Raw genomic sequence first — 14,827 nt, 5'->3', positions numbered from 1 at the left:
TGACTGCACCAGCAGCAGAATAGTGAGTGCAGCTCTGGTGTATAATACAGGATGTAACTCAGGATCAGTACAGGATAAGTAATGTCATGTATGTACACAGTGACTGCACCAGCAGAATAGTGAGTGCAGCTCTGGGGTATAATACAGGATGTAACCCAGGATAAGTACAGGATAAGTAATGTCATGTATGTACACAGTGACTGCACCAGCAGCAGAATAGTGAGTGCAGCTCTGGGGTATAATACAGGATGTAACTCAGGATCAGTACAGGATAAGTAATGTCATGTATGTACACAGTGACTGCACCAGCAGCAGAATAGTGAGTGCAGCTCTGGGGTATAATACATGATGTAACTCGGGATCAGTACAGGATAAGTAATGTCATGTATGTACACAGTGACTGCACCAGCAGCAGAATAGTGAGTGCAGCTCTGGGGTATAATACAGGATAAGTAATGTCATGGATGTACACAGTGACTGCACCAGCAGAATAGTGATTGCAGCTCTGGGGTATGATATAGGATGTGTTCACACCTGCATTACAGAAAGCATCAGAACAGTTTATCAGGATCCATCCTCCTACCACTTCACGTTATCCATTTTTACATTGTAACAACAATGCAAATACCTTTTGTTAACTCTACATTAGCCACTTATGTTGAGTAACACTAAGTATGTAAACTTCAGAAAGTCTGTATACATATGTTTTCACTTTGCTCCCCCTAGTGGCGGCTGTATGCAGCGAAGATCTAAATATTTACCACTCTTGTGATATCTAATCCTGAGGGCGCATTCACACAGTGCGTCATGTTTTTTGATGCATTTATGCATTCAAAAGGCTTCAGCCTTGATCACGTGCTAAGGTTACATTGCGTTTCCACTGCATTTGCTAAAACGTAATGTAACCTCTGCATGTGATCAAGGCTGAAGCCTTTTGAATGCATCAAAAAACGAAACCCATTGTGTGGACAAGCCCGGAGGCGCTAGCAGTCACTGTCAGCACTAACATTTTTTGAAATCGACACTCCCAGCATGCTCCATTGATTTAGATGAAAGTGTTTTTTTAATCAGCTGACCAATAATGTATGTAGGGAGTTGTAGATCCTCAACAAACGCTGCTCTATGGTGTTATACCCTGTACATGCTCCTACCCCTACACTAACCTCTCATATACACAGCATGATCATGTAAAGTACAAAAAATGCCCCTCCACAATGCAGCAATATAAAATGTATTGTATGTAACCGGCTGCTGTGGATAGATTTAGAGAGACAGCAGTGTACGGCAGGTTACAATCACTGAGATATGACTCCCCCTGACAAACACTACAGGACACACTGCACAGGACGCAGTTTCTGAGGTATTGATGCTAATTTTGGCATCAGATAAACTTTCTTCCCCAATGACCAACTTTTAAGGTTCAGATTCTTTACAATTTTTGGAATATGTTATAGTTTAATCGGAGTGCAAGTTCTCCACATTGTCAGAAGTCTCTATACAGCAGGGATGGGTCCCACTTCTACTGCTGCTGCTGGTAATTGTCCTGTCCATCCATGGACCCCCAAAGTCTTATGAGGCAAAGCGCCCCCCCCCCCACCAGATGCTAAAATTCAAAGTTCCCAAACTGTGTGGTGTGACTGTTAGGTTTGGGCTGAGGCTTGTACCCGATGCGGTCATGTATGGTCTGTTCTCTGGTCTTAGAGTCCGCACTGAGGGGGGCTGCGGCATCGGCCTCGCTGGATGACAGGTCCACCTCCTCCCGCTGCTTCTTCCGACTCTGCAGAAAGAAGACGACACTAAGTACAGGACAGGGCCCCAAGAATCATCATGATTCTACTCACAGCTGAGGCTTTGTTACTGGGGAACCCACAGTGTGCTAGAGTGTCAGTGCAGCTAAATGATATCAGTCTGAATATAATAATAATAATAATAAAAAGCACTATACTGACTTGTGTCCACCAGACGGGTAATAATACTCCTCTCACCATTTTTGAGGAGTATTATCAGCCAAGATGGAGTATGACATTTTCAGTAATAGATATATATATAACACCTAGCCGTATATAGTGTTAATATTTATACAAGTAAACCAACCACTACAAGCATCATAGTCACTTGTAGATGCGTTATCGCGACCGCTGGTGCCAACACTGTGTTTCGCCCAATGAGTCACAAGGGGCGTGTGATATTCAAGCAAATTTCACCCCTTTGTTCCCCCTCTTTTCAGTCAACTATGGCTACTACAGTTGAATTCCTGGACCTGTCCTCCCACTGCCCCGTGCCCCCCGAGTGAGTAGTCACAGAAAATCAGCTGTAGCATCAGATGACATCAGCGAAGGAGGGGGGAATGAGGGAGAAGCTGGAGACATGGGCCCTATGACCTGCAGAGCCTTGTGGCAGGGGGTCTGGTTGATTTTCTGTTGATGGGAACTAAATTTTTTACTAAAAACATTGGTCACAAGTAAGTATAGTGCCGTCATTAGGTTAAATAGGGAAAACTGATGACAGGTTCTCCTTAAGACACTGACCCATAAAACTATATAGTCCATGAGATATCAGGAGTGGGAGGATGGGGGGAGTAGTTTAAGCTTTTCTCACCTCAAGGTCCTTCCGGATGCTCTCAAACTCATCAATATCATCCAGCTTCAGCTCTAGGCGGGTGGGCTTCCTGCGCAGCATCTTGTCAGCTATGGAGAAGGAAGACGCGTCACTGTGCTGCAGAGCATTGCAACCGCCAGGAGATTACTACTCCCATCATGTGCCCACAACTACAAACAAGATTATTGTACTAAATGTCACTGCTGAGAAGTATCTTATCCCATTGTGTGCAATACTGTCTGCTGAGCTGTGTATCTAATCCTCTCCTGTGTGATACTGCCTGCTGAGCTGTGTATCTAATCCTCTTCTGTGTGATACTGCCTGCTGAGCTGTGTATCTAATCCTCTCCTGTGTGATACTGACTGCTGAGCTGTGTATCTAATCCTCTCCTGTGTGATACTGACTGCTGAGCTGTGTATCTAATCCTCTCCTGTGTGATACTGACTGCTGAGCTGTGTATCTAATCCTCTCCTGTGTGATACTGACTGCTGAGCTGTGTATCTAATCCTCTCCTGTGTGATACTGACTGCTGAGCTGTGTATCTAATCCTCTCCTGTGTGATACTGACTGCTGAGCTGTGTATCTAATCCTATCATGTGTGATACTGTCTGCTGAGCTGTGTATCTAATCCTTTTACGTGTGAAACTGTCTGCTGAACTGTGTATCTAATCGTATCACATGTGATACTGTCTGCTGAGCTGTGTATCTAATCCTATCCTGTGTGATACTGCCTGCTGAGCTGTGTATCTAATCCTCTCCTGTGTGATACTGACTGCTGAGCTGTGTATCTAATCCTATCCTGTGTGATACTGACCGCTGAGCTGTGTATCTAATCCTCTCCTGTGTGATACTGACTGCTGAGCTGTGTATCTAATCCTCTCCTGTGTGATACTGACTGCTGAGCTGTGTATCTAATCCTCTCCTGTGTGATACTGACTGCTGAGCTGTGTATCTAATCCTCTCCTGTGTGATACTGACTGCTGAGCTGTGTATCTAATCCTCTCCTGTGTGATACTGACTGCTGAGCTGTGTATCTAATCCTCTCCTGTGTGATACTGACTGCTGAGCTGTGTATCTAATCCTATCATGTGTGATACTGTCTGCTGAGCTGTGTATCTAATCCTTTTACGTGTGAAACTGTCTGCTGAACTGTGTATCTAATCGTATCACATGTGATACTGTCTGCTGAGCTGTGTATCTAATCCTATCCTGTGTGATACTGCCTGCTGAGCTGTGTATCTAATCCTCTCCTGTGTGATACTGACTGCTGAGCTGTGTATCTAATCCTATCCTGTGTGATACTGACCGCTGAGCTGTGTATCTAATCCTATCCTGTGTGACACTGCCTGCTGAGCTGTGTATCTAATCCTATCACGTGTGATCCTGTCTGCTGAGCTGTGTATCTAATCCTATCCTGTGTGATACTGTCTGCTGAGCTGTGTATCTAATCCTAACCTTGTGTGATACTGTCTGCTGTGCTGTATATCTAATCCTATCCTGTGTGATACTGTCTGCTGAGCTGTGTATCTAATCCTATCACGTGTGATACTGTCTGCTGAGCTGTGTATCTAATCCTATCATGCGTGATACTGTCTGCTGTGCTGTGTATCTAATCCTATCACGTGTGATACTGTCTGCTGAGCTGTGTATCTAATCTTATCCTGTGTGATACTGTCTGCTGAGCTGTGTATCTAATCTTATCCTGTGTGATACTGTCTGCAGGGCTGTGTATCTCATCCTATCCTGTGTGATACTGTCTGCAGGGCTGTGTATCTCATCCTATCCTGTGTGATACTGTCTGCAGGGCTGTGTATCTAATCCTATCCTGTGTGATACTACCTTCTGAGCTGTGTATCTAATCCTATCCTGTGTGATACTACCTTCTGAGCTGTGTATCTAATCCTATCCTGTGTGATACTGTCTGCAGGGCTGTGTATCTCATCCTATCCAGTGTGATACAGTCTGCAGTGTATCTAATCCTATAATGTGATACTAGGAGCTGTGCTGTGTATATAACCCTGTATGATATACATAGCAGTATCTGAGCCTCCTCCATACATCACCTCCGTACTCCTGGCAGTCCTGAACACTGTATTCCCCGCTGTTTCCGCCCTTTCCCTTCACTTCCGGGTTTATCGTCACTTCCGCTCTCGTGACCCGGAAGCGGTTGTAGTAACGTGCTGCTGTCGCCGGAGCTGCGTTATAGGTAATTTGTGCCGGTTTTCGGTCCTTTCTCCTTCTCTTCTCGTGTCTCCGCCATGATATGTGACAGACCTGTGGGGGTTTCTCAGTCTGGGTCTGATCCCTCCATCACCTCCTCCCTCTGGGCGCCCGGTTCCCTCCTTATCTTCTCTCTGTTTTTTCATTTCAATCTCCTATCCGTTTCTAGGAAAGCTGAGTGACAAACCAATATGGCCGCCCTGGTCCCCCAGCTTCCCCATTGTGTGATTATTACACAGCTATAGCGCTGCCAGAGGCTGTGGGGAAGTTACAGGCCTAATATGTAATGTACAAATATCCTTATTAACCTCAGGGGTAGAGATGAGCACACCCAATGTGCCCTTTCAGGTTCATTACCTACCTGTGGCGAACCCAAACTAAAACTGCTCATCTCTAGTCCTGGATCATGTGCGCAACACCTCAAAGGTCAATCACATGACTGATCACATGACGCCGTCGCTGCAGGACCGGTGAGGGACTCACAGGGTCAAGACCTAATCCCCAAACTTAACATGTAACACAGAACCGACCCACAAAACTGAGCTAAGATTGACCCGCACAACCTCAGATCCAAACCGCAACCCCCGAATTAATATTGAACTCTACCCCCCCCCCCCCCTTCCCTTCCTTCCCAAACTAATCAGGACCCCAGCTACTAGGGGCCCCAGACCCAAGATTAAATCTAATGTGGATGCTGAGCTATAAAATATAATATAAGCACATCCCAAATGTTTCTAGATTCCAAACATGGATTTATCCTGACCTCAGATGTGACCAGTGGATTTATACCCAAGAAAATACTAATGTGGACTCCAAGCCCCAAAACTAATTTAAGACCCCAGATATGAACCCCAAAACGAATGCAGACCCCCAATACTTGTTCCCTGCAGCCAATACTGACCCCAGACCTTGATTCCCCCCTTGGCCTTGCCCAATTGGGAAAGTTCTGAGGGTCCTGTCCCGCTGTCCATCCATTCTATAGTAACGTGTCGTTCCTCATCCACAGACCCCAAGATGTCGGACGATGAAGGACCCCCGATGGTGAAGAGGTCTCGTATATTCTATGGCAGCCTGGCGGATAAAGAGAAGGAGCGAATCTCCAAGGGGGAGGCATCGCTGGGGAAGGCTGCAGTGAAGGCCGGGATAGAGGCCGGGAACATCAACATTGGAGGAGGTGACACTGACGATCCCTGGACGCTCTTCTGTGACAAGTCCTACAGCCTTCTGCTTGCTGTCAGTGAATGGGAACATCTAGAGCAGTGGTTCTCAATCTTTCTAATACAGTTCCTCACTGTCATTTCTCCGCCTCTTATTGAAATGATTGAATAGCACTGATACAGACGGTAGTGCAACTTCTCACCACCTAAAGCCATGGGAATTTTGTATTTTCCAAGAGCTTTAGGCGACCCCTATGTTTTGGTAGTTCGACCCCCACCGGGGTTTGTGACCCATAGGTTGAGAACCGCTGATCTAGAGGCTAGATGTGGAAGTTTGTTACAATGATGTGTAGTCAATCACAGCTGCATTTTGTGTGCACTGATACATTGTAACAGATTATCAGGAAGGGACAGCTTTGCTCTTGAGACAACCCCTCAGCTGTGTCTAAAAGGCAAGAATACTCCCATTTAGTGGCAGCAAGCTGAGGTGTTAATAATGTTGCAGAATTGTCATATGAAGTTCATGAGAAAGTTACAAAATTCTTTATTGTATCATATTCTGATTTGCTATTATCACATGGTTGGTGACTGCTCTTTCTTGCCCCTGGTGTTGGGAGCATCACAGAGATGCTGCTGGTACCATGACCATCCTACCTGAAAGCCCGAACCCGCAGCCTTATTCTGTCCAGTGTCAGTCTTTGCTGTGGTTTAATCTTTTTATTTATAATCCATGAACACTTGGATGAAGCCGTGTGTAGTTCCACAAGTTGAACATTTAGAGCTCTAAATAGTGGGGGATGTAAACACGCGTACCCCCAGCAAGCATTCAGCGCCAGCAGCCCGGACTAGGAGAGTAAGAAAGATTGTAAGACATGGGTTTGCAAATATGTTTGTCTGGATCCCAGCAGCGTTATGAAATGTGACGAGAACACCCCTTTAACATGTATTTATTGTTCTGCATCTTTCTTAGGAGAGTCTTTTGACCTTGAAGAACACATCAGCGAGCGGCAGGCGGAGGTTCTGGCCGAGTTTGAGCGCAGGAAGCGAGCGCGACAAATCAATGTGTCCACAGATGACTCCGAGGTGAAGGCCTGTCTGAGGGCCCTTGGGGAGCCCATCACTCTGTTTGGAGAGGGGCCAGCGGAGCGGAGAGAGAGGTAGGAGAATGTGGAGGCTCAGGAGGGACCCCTAGATTTTGGCTTCACATTGTACAAGGATTTATATAAATAACTTTTTTCACTTCCAGGTTGCGAAATGTTCTCTCAGTGGTCGGGACAGACGCATTGAAGAAGACCAAGAGGGAGGAGGAGAAGGCTAAGACGTCCAGTGAAGAGGTACGATGTGGGGCAGATTGCGAGCCAAAATCTGCCAGCAACCCCTGCTTGTTCAGGGTCTGCAGAGAGCTTCTCTGGTGATCTGCACCGTCTGCTCCATGTAAATGAGGCAGCATGTTCTCTCTACCTCCATGTATTCTCTGTATTGGAGATAGCACTGTGTCCAATACACCAGCAGGGCACATGCTCCATCCCACTCTATTCATCAGGAGTAACGACCCACCTTTTTGTGCTTTGGGTCCAAGTGGTCCAATAAGTGGGTCCTGCTGTACTCATTGGTCTCTATGTGTTAAAGACATTTTTTTTTTCTCCTGTCCTGATAGTTTGCTACAAGATATCAGTGCTGAGAGTGAAAGCTGTTTATATCCGAGTCTTCTAGATCTATAGGGTAGCAAACCCCTGGAGCATGCATCTATTCACTGGCAGCCAGTAGAGATCTTAAAAAATTGTTCTGAATGGGATCGCAAAATATAATAGAAAGTTGAAGGACTTTTCTTTAGCTGTGATTTTGTGATCCCTTCCAATTTCCTAAAATATACCCCAGGTGTATCCTACTAGGATACACACAGAGGCTCTATATCTCCTATCTAACTACCCCCTTTGTTCCAGTTGTGGGGGTAGAAGTGGCTGACGTGCATCACTGTCTGTCACTGTCTTTGCATGTACATACACAAAACTCCAACTACCTCTAACCTGATCCGTCTGATGATAAATATTTTCTTATTTTCTCAGTACCAACACACCTGGTATCACGAGGGGCCCAACTCTCTGAAGGCTGCCCGGCTGTGGATTGCACAGTATTCGTTACCCCGGTATGTAGAGTCATCGTAAAAGAGCGTGAGCATGACGGATTCTCTCTCTACCCTTTAATACCCTCCCCTCTGTCATTCCCTTTTCCTGAAGCTGTTCCCTTGTATCACTTGTCTTCTGCAGAGCAATGCAGCGACTGGAAAATGCCCGGGAATACCGGAACATCCCAGAATCTGTCAGAACATCCCAGAAACAAGATCTGCACAAATCTTTACGGGTGAGTATCTTGGAGGGCAGACCACACATAGAGATACAGCAGTTCTCTCGGATTCTGGGGCATTATGATATATTGTTTTGTCCATTCAAAACATCTGCTTGCTGTCACTAAATTAAAGTTTACATTCAGACACTGAAAACCTGCAGACAGTAGAGGGTTGGTGACAATGTTGTTACTCAGGACATTGTAGCAAATCTTCCTCTGGGAGCAGATTTTCAAATTCTGAATGTAAACGATTTCCCTAATTGACAGCAAGCAGATGTCTGGCAATTCCCTGGTTTTGTAAGCAGAGTAATTGGAGCAGAAATTACATTGGAAACTGAAGAATTTTTATTTGTTTGACACGGATTTCTGTGATTTCCTGGGTTGTCATTGTCGATGGTTCTCCTCCCGGGGGATCATCACCTGATTCTGATGTCTTTGCTGATGGTCTTTTCTTTCTCCTCAGTCCTTGAACAATTTCTGCAGTCAGATCGGAGACGATCGCCCTTTGTCCTTCTGTCACTTTAGTCCTAACTCCAAGCTCTTGGCTACAGCGTGCTGGTAAGCGAGACTAAATAGATACAAGATTTTACTCTACTTATAGCTTAAAGGGGTGGTCGATGATTAAATAAACTCCAAAAACATTGCCACTCCTATCTACAGGTTGTGGGTGGTATTGCAGCCTGAGCCTGGAACACAATCTATAGATAGTAGAGGAAAGGTCTTCAAGGAGACATCCTGGACAACCCCCACTGCATGGTCTAACCCTGCTGAATCTGCCTGAAAGCTGCAGGGTTATTTAATTAGACTTAGACATTGTAATGGCCACCAGCATTATGTAACTAAGATATTCTGTGTAAGATGGTGGGGGCAGGAGAGGCAGATCATCCTGTGCACCGCTGAATACTGAGAAACCATTCATCTAATTTCTAATCAGGCATTCAGTAACGTTATTGGATAACTTGATATACATTCCGTATTGGTGCATGATGAGCGCCTCCCGCTGGTCATAACTGACATGGTCTGTCTTTACAGGAGTGGACTCTGCAAGCTGTGGTCAATTCCAGATTGTCAACCTATCCGGACATTAAGAGGTACCTGACCTACAGGGGGCAGAAGTCATCTCCAGCCTGTTACTCCGCAGGTTGTAACTCCGAGTGTTGGAGGAGATTTCGGAGTCTTTCACTTATAAATGTTTTCTCTCCCCAGGACACAACACAAATGTCGGCGCCATAGTCTTTCACCCCAAGTCCACACTGTCACTGGACGAGAAGGACGTGAATCTGGCGTCCTGCGCTGCAGACGGTTCTGTCAAACTGTGGAACCTGGAGAGGTGAGCGGAGCATCCCGGGAACATTACTGTCCATAGAGAGGAGGAATTATGGGAAATATATAGAACTATATAGGATTTATAGTATAGGTGAATTTTGCAGGAACCCTCTGGACAGACATTGTACTTTGTGTTGTGTCTAGTGGAGGGGTGGAGACCCAATGGATCAAAAGTCCTTCCTAGTCTCCTGTTTGTTAGGAAATGATTTTTAGTTAAAGATTCCAGAAGCGGCGTAGACCCCCTCCTGGTGCAGCTCCTGCTGTGTCTCCATGTTTTCTCCGCTGCTCCTCACTATTTTCAGACATGTTGTAACTGCTGCTTCCCCAGGGCCTTGTGTATCGCAGGGATCTACCAGGGGATAGCACCAGCCTCCAGGAATTGCTTCTCTGCCTTCTACTTGTGTTGTCTAAGCTGTTAGATAACCCGCGCCCAGAATTATAGGTCATCAATAGCAGAATTGGGGGAGAAGGGAGGGCTAACACTTGGTACCCCTGGCCATGTGCTGTTGAAAGTGGCCTAAGGTTTTAGGTTGATTCCCAAAGGCCACTGCACAAGAAAAATGCTTTGGCCTAAGTGCCATTTCTGCTTCACAACTTGTGATGTCATTGCAGTGCATAGGACTAACCTTCAATATCAAGCACAACCACGGTGCAGTGTGCAGTGCTGTTCTTGTTACACTGTAAAGAAGCCACATAGCCTCATCAAGGAGGGGCCATTAATCTGAAAATAATGAGCTCCTCTAAGGATAGGTGAACACCCTGTCCTCTGTGGGGTCTCCCGTCCTCTCTGGACACATGCACACCCTGTCCTCTGTGGCGTCTCCCGGTCTCTCTGGACACATGCACACCCTGTCCTCTGTGGGGTCTCCCGGCTTCTCTGGACACATGCAAACCCTGTCCTCTGTGGGGTCTCCCGGCTTCTCTGGACACATGCACACCCTGTCCTCTGTGGCGTCTCCCGGTCTCTCTGGACACATGCACACCCTGTCCTCTGTGGGGTTTCCCGCCCTCTCTGGACACGTGCACACCCTGTCCTCTGTGGGGTCACCCGGCCTCTCTGGACACGTGCACACCCTGTCCTCTGTGGGATCTCCCGGCCTCTCTGGACACGTGCACACCCTGTCCTCTGTGGGATCTCCCGGCCTCTCTGGACACGTGCACACCCTGTCCTCTGTGGGGTCTCCCGCCCTCTCTGGACACATGCACACCCTGTCCTCTGTGGGGTCTCCCGGCCTCTCTGGACACATGCACACCCTGTCCTCTGTGGGGTCTCCCGCCCTCTCTGGACACGTGCACACCCTGTCCTCTGTGGCGTCTCCCGGTCTCTCTGGACACATGCACACCCTGTCCTCTGTGGGGTTTCCCGCCCTCTCTGGACACGTGCACACCCTGTCCTCTGTGGGGTCACCCGGCCTCTCCGGACACGTGCACACCCTGTCCTCTGTGGGATCTCCTGGCCTCTCTGGACACGTGCACACCCTGTCCTCTGTGGGATCTCCCGGCCTCTCTGGACACGTGCACACCCTGTCCTCTGTGGGGTCACCCGGCCTCTCTGGACACGTGCACACCCTGTCCTCTGTGGGATCTCCCGGCCTCTCTGGACACGTGCACACCCTGTCCTCTGTGGGATCTCCCGGCCTCTCTGGACACGTGCACACCCTGTCCTCTGTGGGGTCTCCCGCCCTCTCTGGACACGTGCACACCCTGTCCTCTGTGGGATCTCCCGGCCTCTCTGGACACGTGCACACCCTGTCCTCTGTGGGGTCTCCCGGCCTCTCTGGACACGTGCACACCCTGTCCTCTGTGGGGTCTCCCGCCCTCTCTGGACACGTGCACACCCTGTCCTCTTTGGGGTCTCCCGCCCTCTCTGGACACGTGCACACCCTGTCCTCTGTGGGGTCTCCCGGCCTCTCTGGACACGTGCACGCCCTGTCCTCTGTGGGATCTCCCGCCCTCTCTGGACACGTGCACGCCCTGTCCTCTGTGGGGTCTCCCGGTCTCTCTGGACACGTGCACACCCTGTCCTCTGTGGGGTTTCCCGCCCTCTCTGGACACGTGCACACCCTGTCCTCTGTGGGATCTCCCGGCCTCTCTGGACACGTGCACACCCTGTCCTCTGTGGGATCTCCCGCCCTCTCTGGACACGTGCACACCCTGTCCTCTGTGGGGTCTCCCGGCCTCTCTGGACACGTGCACACCCTGTCCTCTGTGGGGTCTCCCGCCCTCTCTGGACACGTGCACACCCTGTCCTCTGTGGGGTCTCCCGGCCTCTCTGGACACGTGCACACCCTGTCCTCTGTGGGGTCTCCCGCCCTCTCTGGACACATGCACACCCTGTCCTCTTTGGGGTCTCCCGCCCTCTCTGGACACGTGCACACCCTGTCCTCTGTGGGGTCTCCCGGCCTCTCTGGACACGTGCACGCCCTGTCCTCTGTGGGGTCTCCCGCCCTCTCTGGACACATGCACACCCTGTCCTCTGTGGGGTCTCCCGTCCTCTCTGGACACATGCACACCCTGCTCTCTGACTCTGGATATGCTCACATAGTGATGTTGGGGGTCACTAATACCTCGGTGCAGCAGGTGACCTGATGTTATTAGCGCAGGAGCCTGAGATAATCTGCTTTCATTTTCCTCCTTCCTAAAGATGTGATAACATGGCCGCAGCCTCATTACTCGCTGATGAGTATCTTTCACGTTTCTCCTCGTTAAGTTATAAAACCTTATTCTCTGAAGGAGTAATTAGCAGCGGAGCTGGGGAGGGGGAGCGTCGCCCTGGTGAATGATCCCTACAGGGGATAAATGATATCGCGCAGCCCCCGCAGTCACATGTGCCGGCACCACCCTCATACCCTGCAGGGTGCCCAATCCCCGAGACGGGGGAATAAAGTGCAAACATCGGCTGCGGATCAGAGCGGTGTATGGCTGACTTCTCCAAAATATGAGGGATGGGGGTGGGGGGATTACTGACCCAAATGATGGTGCTCTGTCACCCCATACACCCAGGGCTGTACATTATAATACAGTATGTGATGAGCTCCCCCTACTGGTGGCTGTAAGACGAGGTCTCCAGGTGACACTTGTGTAGCGCTCACAGTCTCTTCTCTTCCCGCAGTGACGAGCCGGTGGCAGATCTGGAGGGGCACACGGTGCGGGTGGCCAGAGTTGTGTGGCATCCATCAGGGCGCTTCCTGGGCACCACATGGTAAGGGTAACACAGGGCATTGAATACTGATTGTATCACAATTGTAGAACTGATTTCTAACCCCCTGATCTCTCCTTAGTTATGACAAGTCCTGGCGCTTGTGGGATCTGGAGGCGCAGGAGGAAATTCTGCATCAGGAGGGTCACAGTAAGGGGGTGTACGACCTCTCCTTCCATGGTGACGGCTCCCTGGCTGGTACTGGGTAAGGAGTATGAGACATGTGATGTCACTGGAACGGATCTGGATGTACTGGGCCGGTGTTCTGCTGAGGCTGGTCCGGCCCGGTACATCCAGCTCTATGGAAATTGTACATAACACAACGTATCTCGCCCTACACAGAGGTCTTGACGCCTTCGGACGAGTGTGGGACCTGCGGACAGGTCGCTGCATCATGTTCCTGGAAGGTCACCTCAAGGAAATCTACAGCATCAACTTCTCTCCTAACGGGTAGGACTTCTCAGAACTGGCAGATTAGAGGGATCTTCCTGTATGTCTTCAGAGCTGATGACGTGTCATTGCTTTATGGCAGGTTCCACGTCGCTACCGGCAGCGGGGACAACACGTGTAAAGTGTGGGACCTGCGGCAGAGGCGCTGCATCTACACCATCCCGGCCCACCAGAACCTGATCAGCGCCGTGCGCTTCCAGCGTAAGTACATTCCACATGGAATACTACAGCAGAGATGGTGGGAGTTGTAGTCCTGCTGCACATGGCAATGTCACAGTGACTCTAAGTTCCTGCCCGCTGCAGCACCTGACCTCTGGGTCAATCACACAATGGTCATTGTTGTGGTGGATACAATACATCTAGTCTGCAGCGGCTCCTGGCACTGGGCATGATGTATAGTGCTGGAGGTTTCATTGTCTTGTAAAGGTGCGGCTCCTGCCCGGCCACGGACAATGCGCAGTCATGTGACCCAGCACCTTCCCTCTCCATTGTCTAGAGAACCTAAGGACACGTGGAATAGGGGAGCAGAACCTATGTGTCGGGTGTGTGTAGCCCATAGAGAGAGCTGTGCTGCCACTAAAGTCCAGCTACACCTGTCGTGTGCATCTGTTTCCTGTGCTGACTATATCACACCAGCGCCCCTGCCCCCAGCTGATCGGTCACTCCTCATCTCCATGACTATTGACCAATTATTACTAGTAAATAAGTTTTTCTCACCCACAGTATTGGATAGATCCATAGGATCCTGTGGCAGTCTCTAGGGGGAGCTGTCTTCAGTGGTTTGTACACAGGCTCCCTCTAGTGGTGGCTCCAGGCAGTCAGAAACTTCTATAACAATAAGACAATGCAATTTCCTGACTCTCGCTCTGTCCTGTCTGCAGCCACAAATGGACAATACCTGGTGACCGGAGCCTACGACAACACGGCCAAAGTGTGGACGCACCCGCTGTGGTCTCCTCTGAAGACGCTGGCCGGTCACGAGGGGAAAGTGATGGGACTGGACATATCGGCGGACGGAGAACTCATCGCCACCTGCTCCTATGACAGAACTTTTAAGCTTTGGATGGCGGAATAACATGGAGTCTAAACCAATGGACACTGAGCAGGAGAGTCATGTGATCTCCAGCTCCCGGCTTGGGAATGGTGGGGGTTGTAGTTCTGCAGCTGTTGAAAGAGACACTTTTGGATACTGTAAGAGTCTTGGACATGAGCAGGACAGAGACAGAATCTAGTTTTTATAATTTTTTTTTCTTAAAATAAATTCTTATTTTATAGTGGACTTTGCATTTGTCTCTTCCTGGCAGCCGTAAATGTCTAATGTGTTACAGAATAAGAAACGCACAACTCTCTGCTTCCAGAAACAGCGCCACATCCGTCCTCTGGTCATGTGTGGTATTACAGCTCCTCCCTAATTACTCCAGAGCAGCAGAAGTGCAGTACCAGACACAACCTATAGACACATGAGGCGCTGTAGCTACAAGTAAGCGGCCATGAAGGCATCAGTAATCTGACTAGTAATGCCGATCATGTC

General features: G+C 49.0%; 2 protein-coding genes across 4 annotated transcripts; one reads left to right on the top strand and one right to left on the bottom strand.

The window, feature by feature from the left end:
• Positions 1-1,435: 1,435 nt before the first annotated feature.
• On the bottom strand, positions 1,436-4,793 carry CDC26 (cell division cycle 26). 2 transcript variants are annotated; one of them, XM_072125331.1, is made up of 3 exons: positions 4,662-4,793; positions 2,599-2,687; positions 1,436-1,777 (listed from the first exon to the last, which is right to left on the bottom strand). In XM_072125331.1, the coding sequence occupies exons 2-3, from the start codon at positions 2,677-2,679 to the stop codon at positions 1,604-1,606; spliced, it is 255 nt and encodes an 84-aa protein (XP_071981432.1). In that variant the 5' UTR covers positions 2,680-2,687; positions 4,662-4,793; the 3' UTR covers positions 1,436-1,603. The 2 variants fall into 2 exon arrangements, with proteins under 2 accessions (XP_071981432.1, XP_071981433.1); XM_072125332.1 differs by having other exon boundaries at positions 4,670-4,716.
• Positions 4,606-14,575, top strand: PRPF4 (pre-mRNA splicing tri-snRNP complex factor PRPF4). Of its 2 annotated transcripts, none has more exons than XM_072125316.1 (14): positions 4,606-4,804; positions 5,825-5,992; positions 6,946-7,132; positions 7,222-7,309; positions 8,042-8,121; positions 8,243-8,336; positions 8,785-8,879; positions 9,354-9,412; positions 9,528-9,651; positions 12,760-12,849; positions 12,929-13,051; positions 13,189-13,296; positions 13,379-13,497; positions 14,178-14,575. In XM_072125316.1, exons 1-14 carry the CDS (start codon positions 4,621-4,623, stop codon positions 14,369-14,371), a joined length of 1,713 nt encoding a protein of 570 aa, XP_071981417.1. In that variant the 5' UTR covers positions 4,606-4,620; the 3' UTR covers positions 14,372-14,575. The 2 variants fall into 2 exon arrangements, with proteins under 2 accessions (XP_071981417.1, XP_071981418.1); XM_072125317.1 differs by lacking the exon at positions 4,606-4,804 and adding an exon at positions 4,892-5,288.
• The last annotated feature ends 252 nt before the right edge of the window (positions 14,576-14,827 follow it).

The sequence above is a fragment of the Engystomops pustulosus genome, chromosome 9 (assembly GCF_040894005.1).
Source record: "Engystomops pustulosus chromosome 9, aEngPut4.maternal, whole genome shotgun sequence".
NCBI classification, from domain to species: Eukaryota; Metazoa; Chordata; class Amphibia; order Anura; family Leptodactylidae; genus Engystomops; species Engystomops pustulosus.
Note: the sequence above shows the minus strand (reverse complement) of the source record. Positions and strands in the feature narration are given on the sequence as shown.

What these genes read in the sequence shown, in the direction of transcription:
- CDC26 (XM_072125331.1), bottom strand. Translation starts at nt 2,679, where the DNA reads ATGCTGCGCAGGAAGCCCACCCGCCTAGAGCTGAAGCTGGATGATATT. An exon ending in GCATCCGGAAGGACCTTGAG is followed by an intron (nt 1,778 to 2,598) that starts GTGAGAAAAGCT and finishes TTCTTTCTGCAG; the next exon opens with AGTCGGAAGAAGCAGCGGGA.
- PRPF4 (XM_072125316.1), top strand. Translation starts at nt 4,621, where the DNA reads ATGATATACATAGCAGTATCTGAGCCTCCTCCATACATCACCTCCGTA. An exon ending in CCAGCGGAGCGGAGAGAGAG is followed by an intron (nt 7,133 to 7,221) that starts GTAGGAGAATGT and finishes TTTCACTTCCAG; the next exon opens with GTTGCGAAATGTTCTCTCAG. An exon ending in ACCTATCCGGACATTAAGAG is followed by an intron (nt 9,413 to 9,527) that starts GTACCTGACCTA and finishes TTCTCTCCCCAG; the next exon opens with GACACAACACAAATGTCGGC.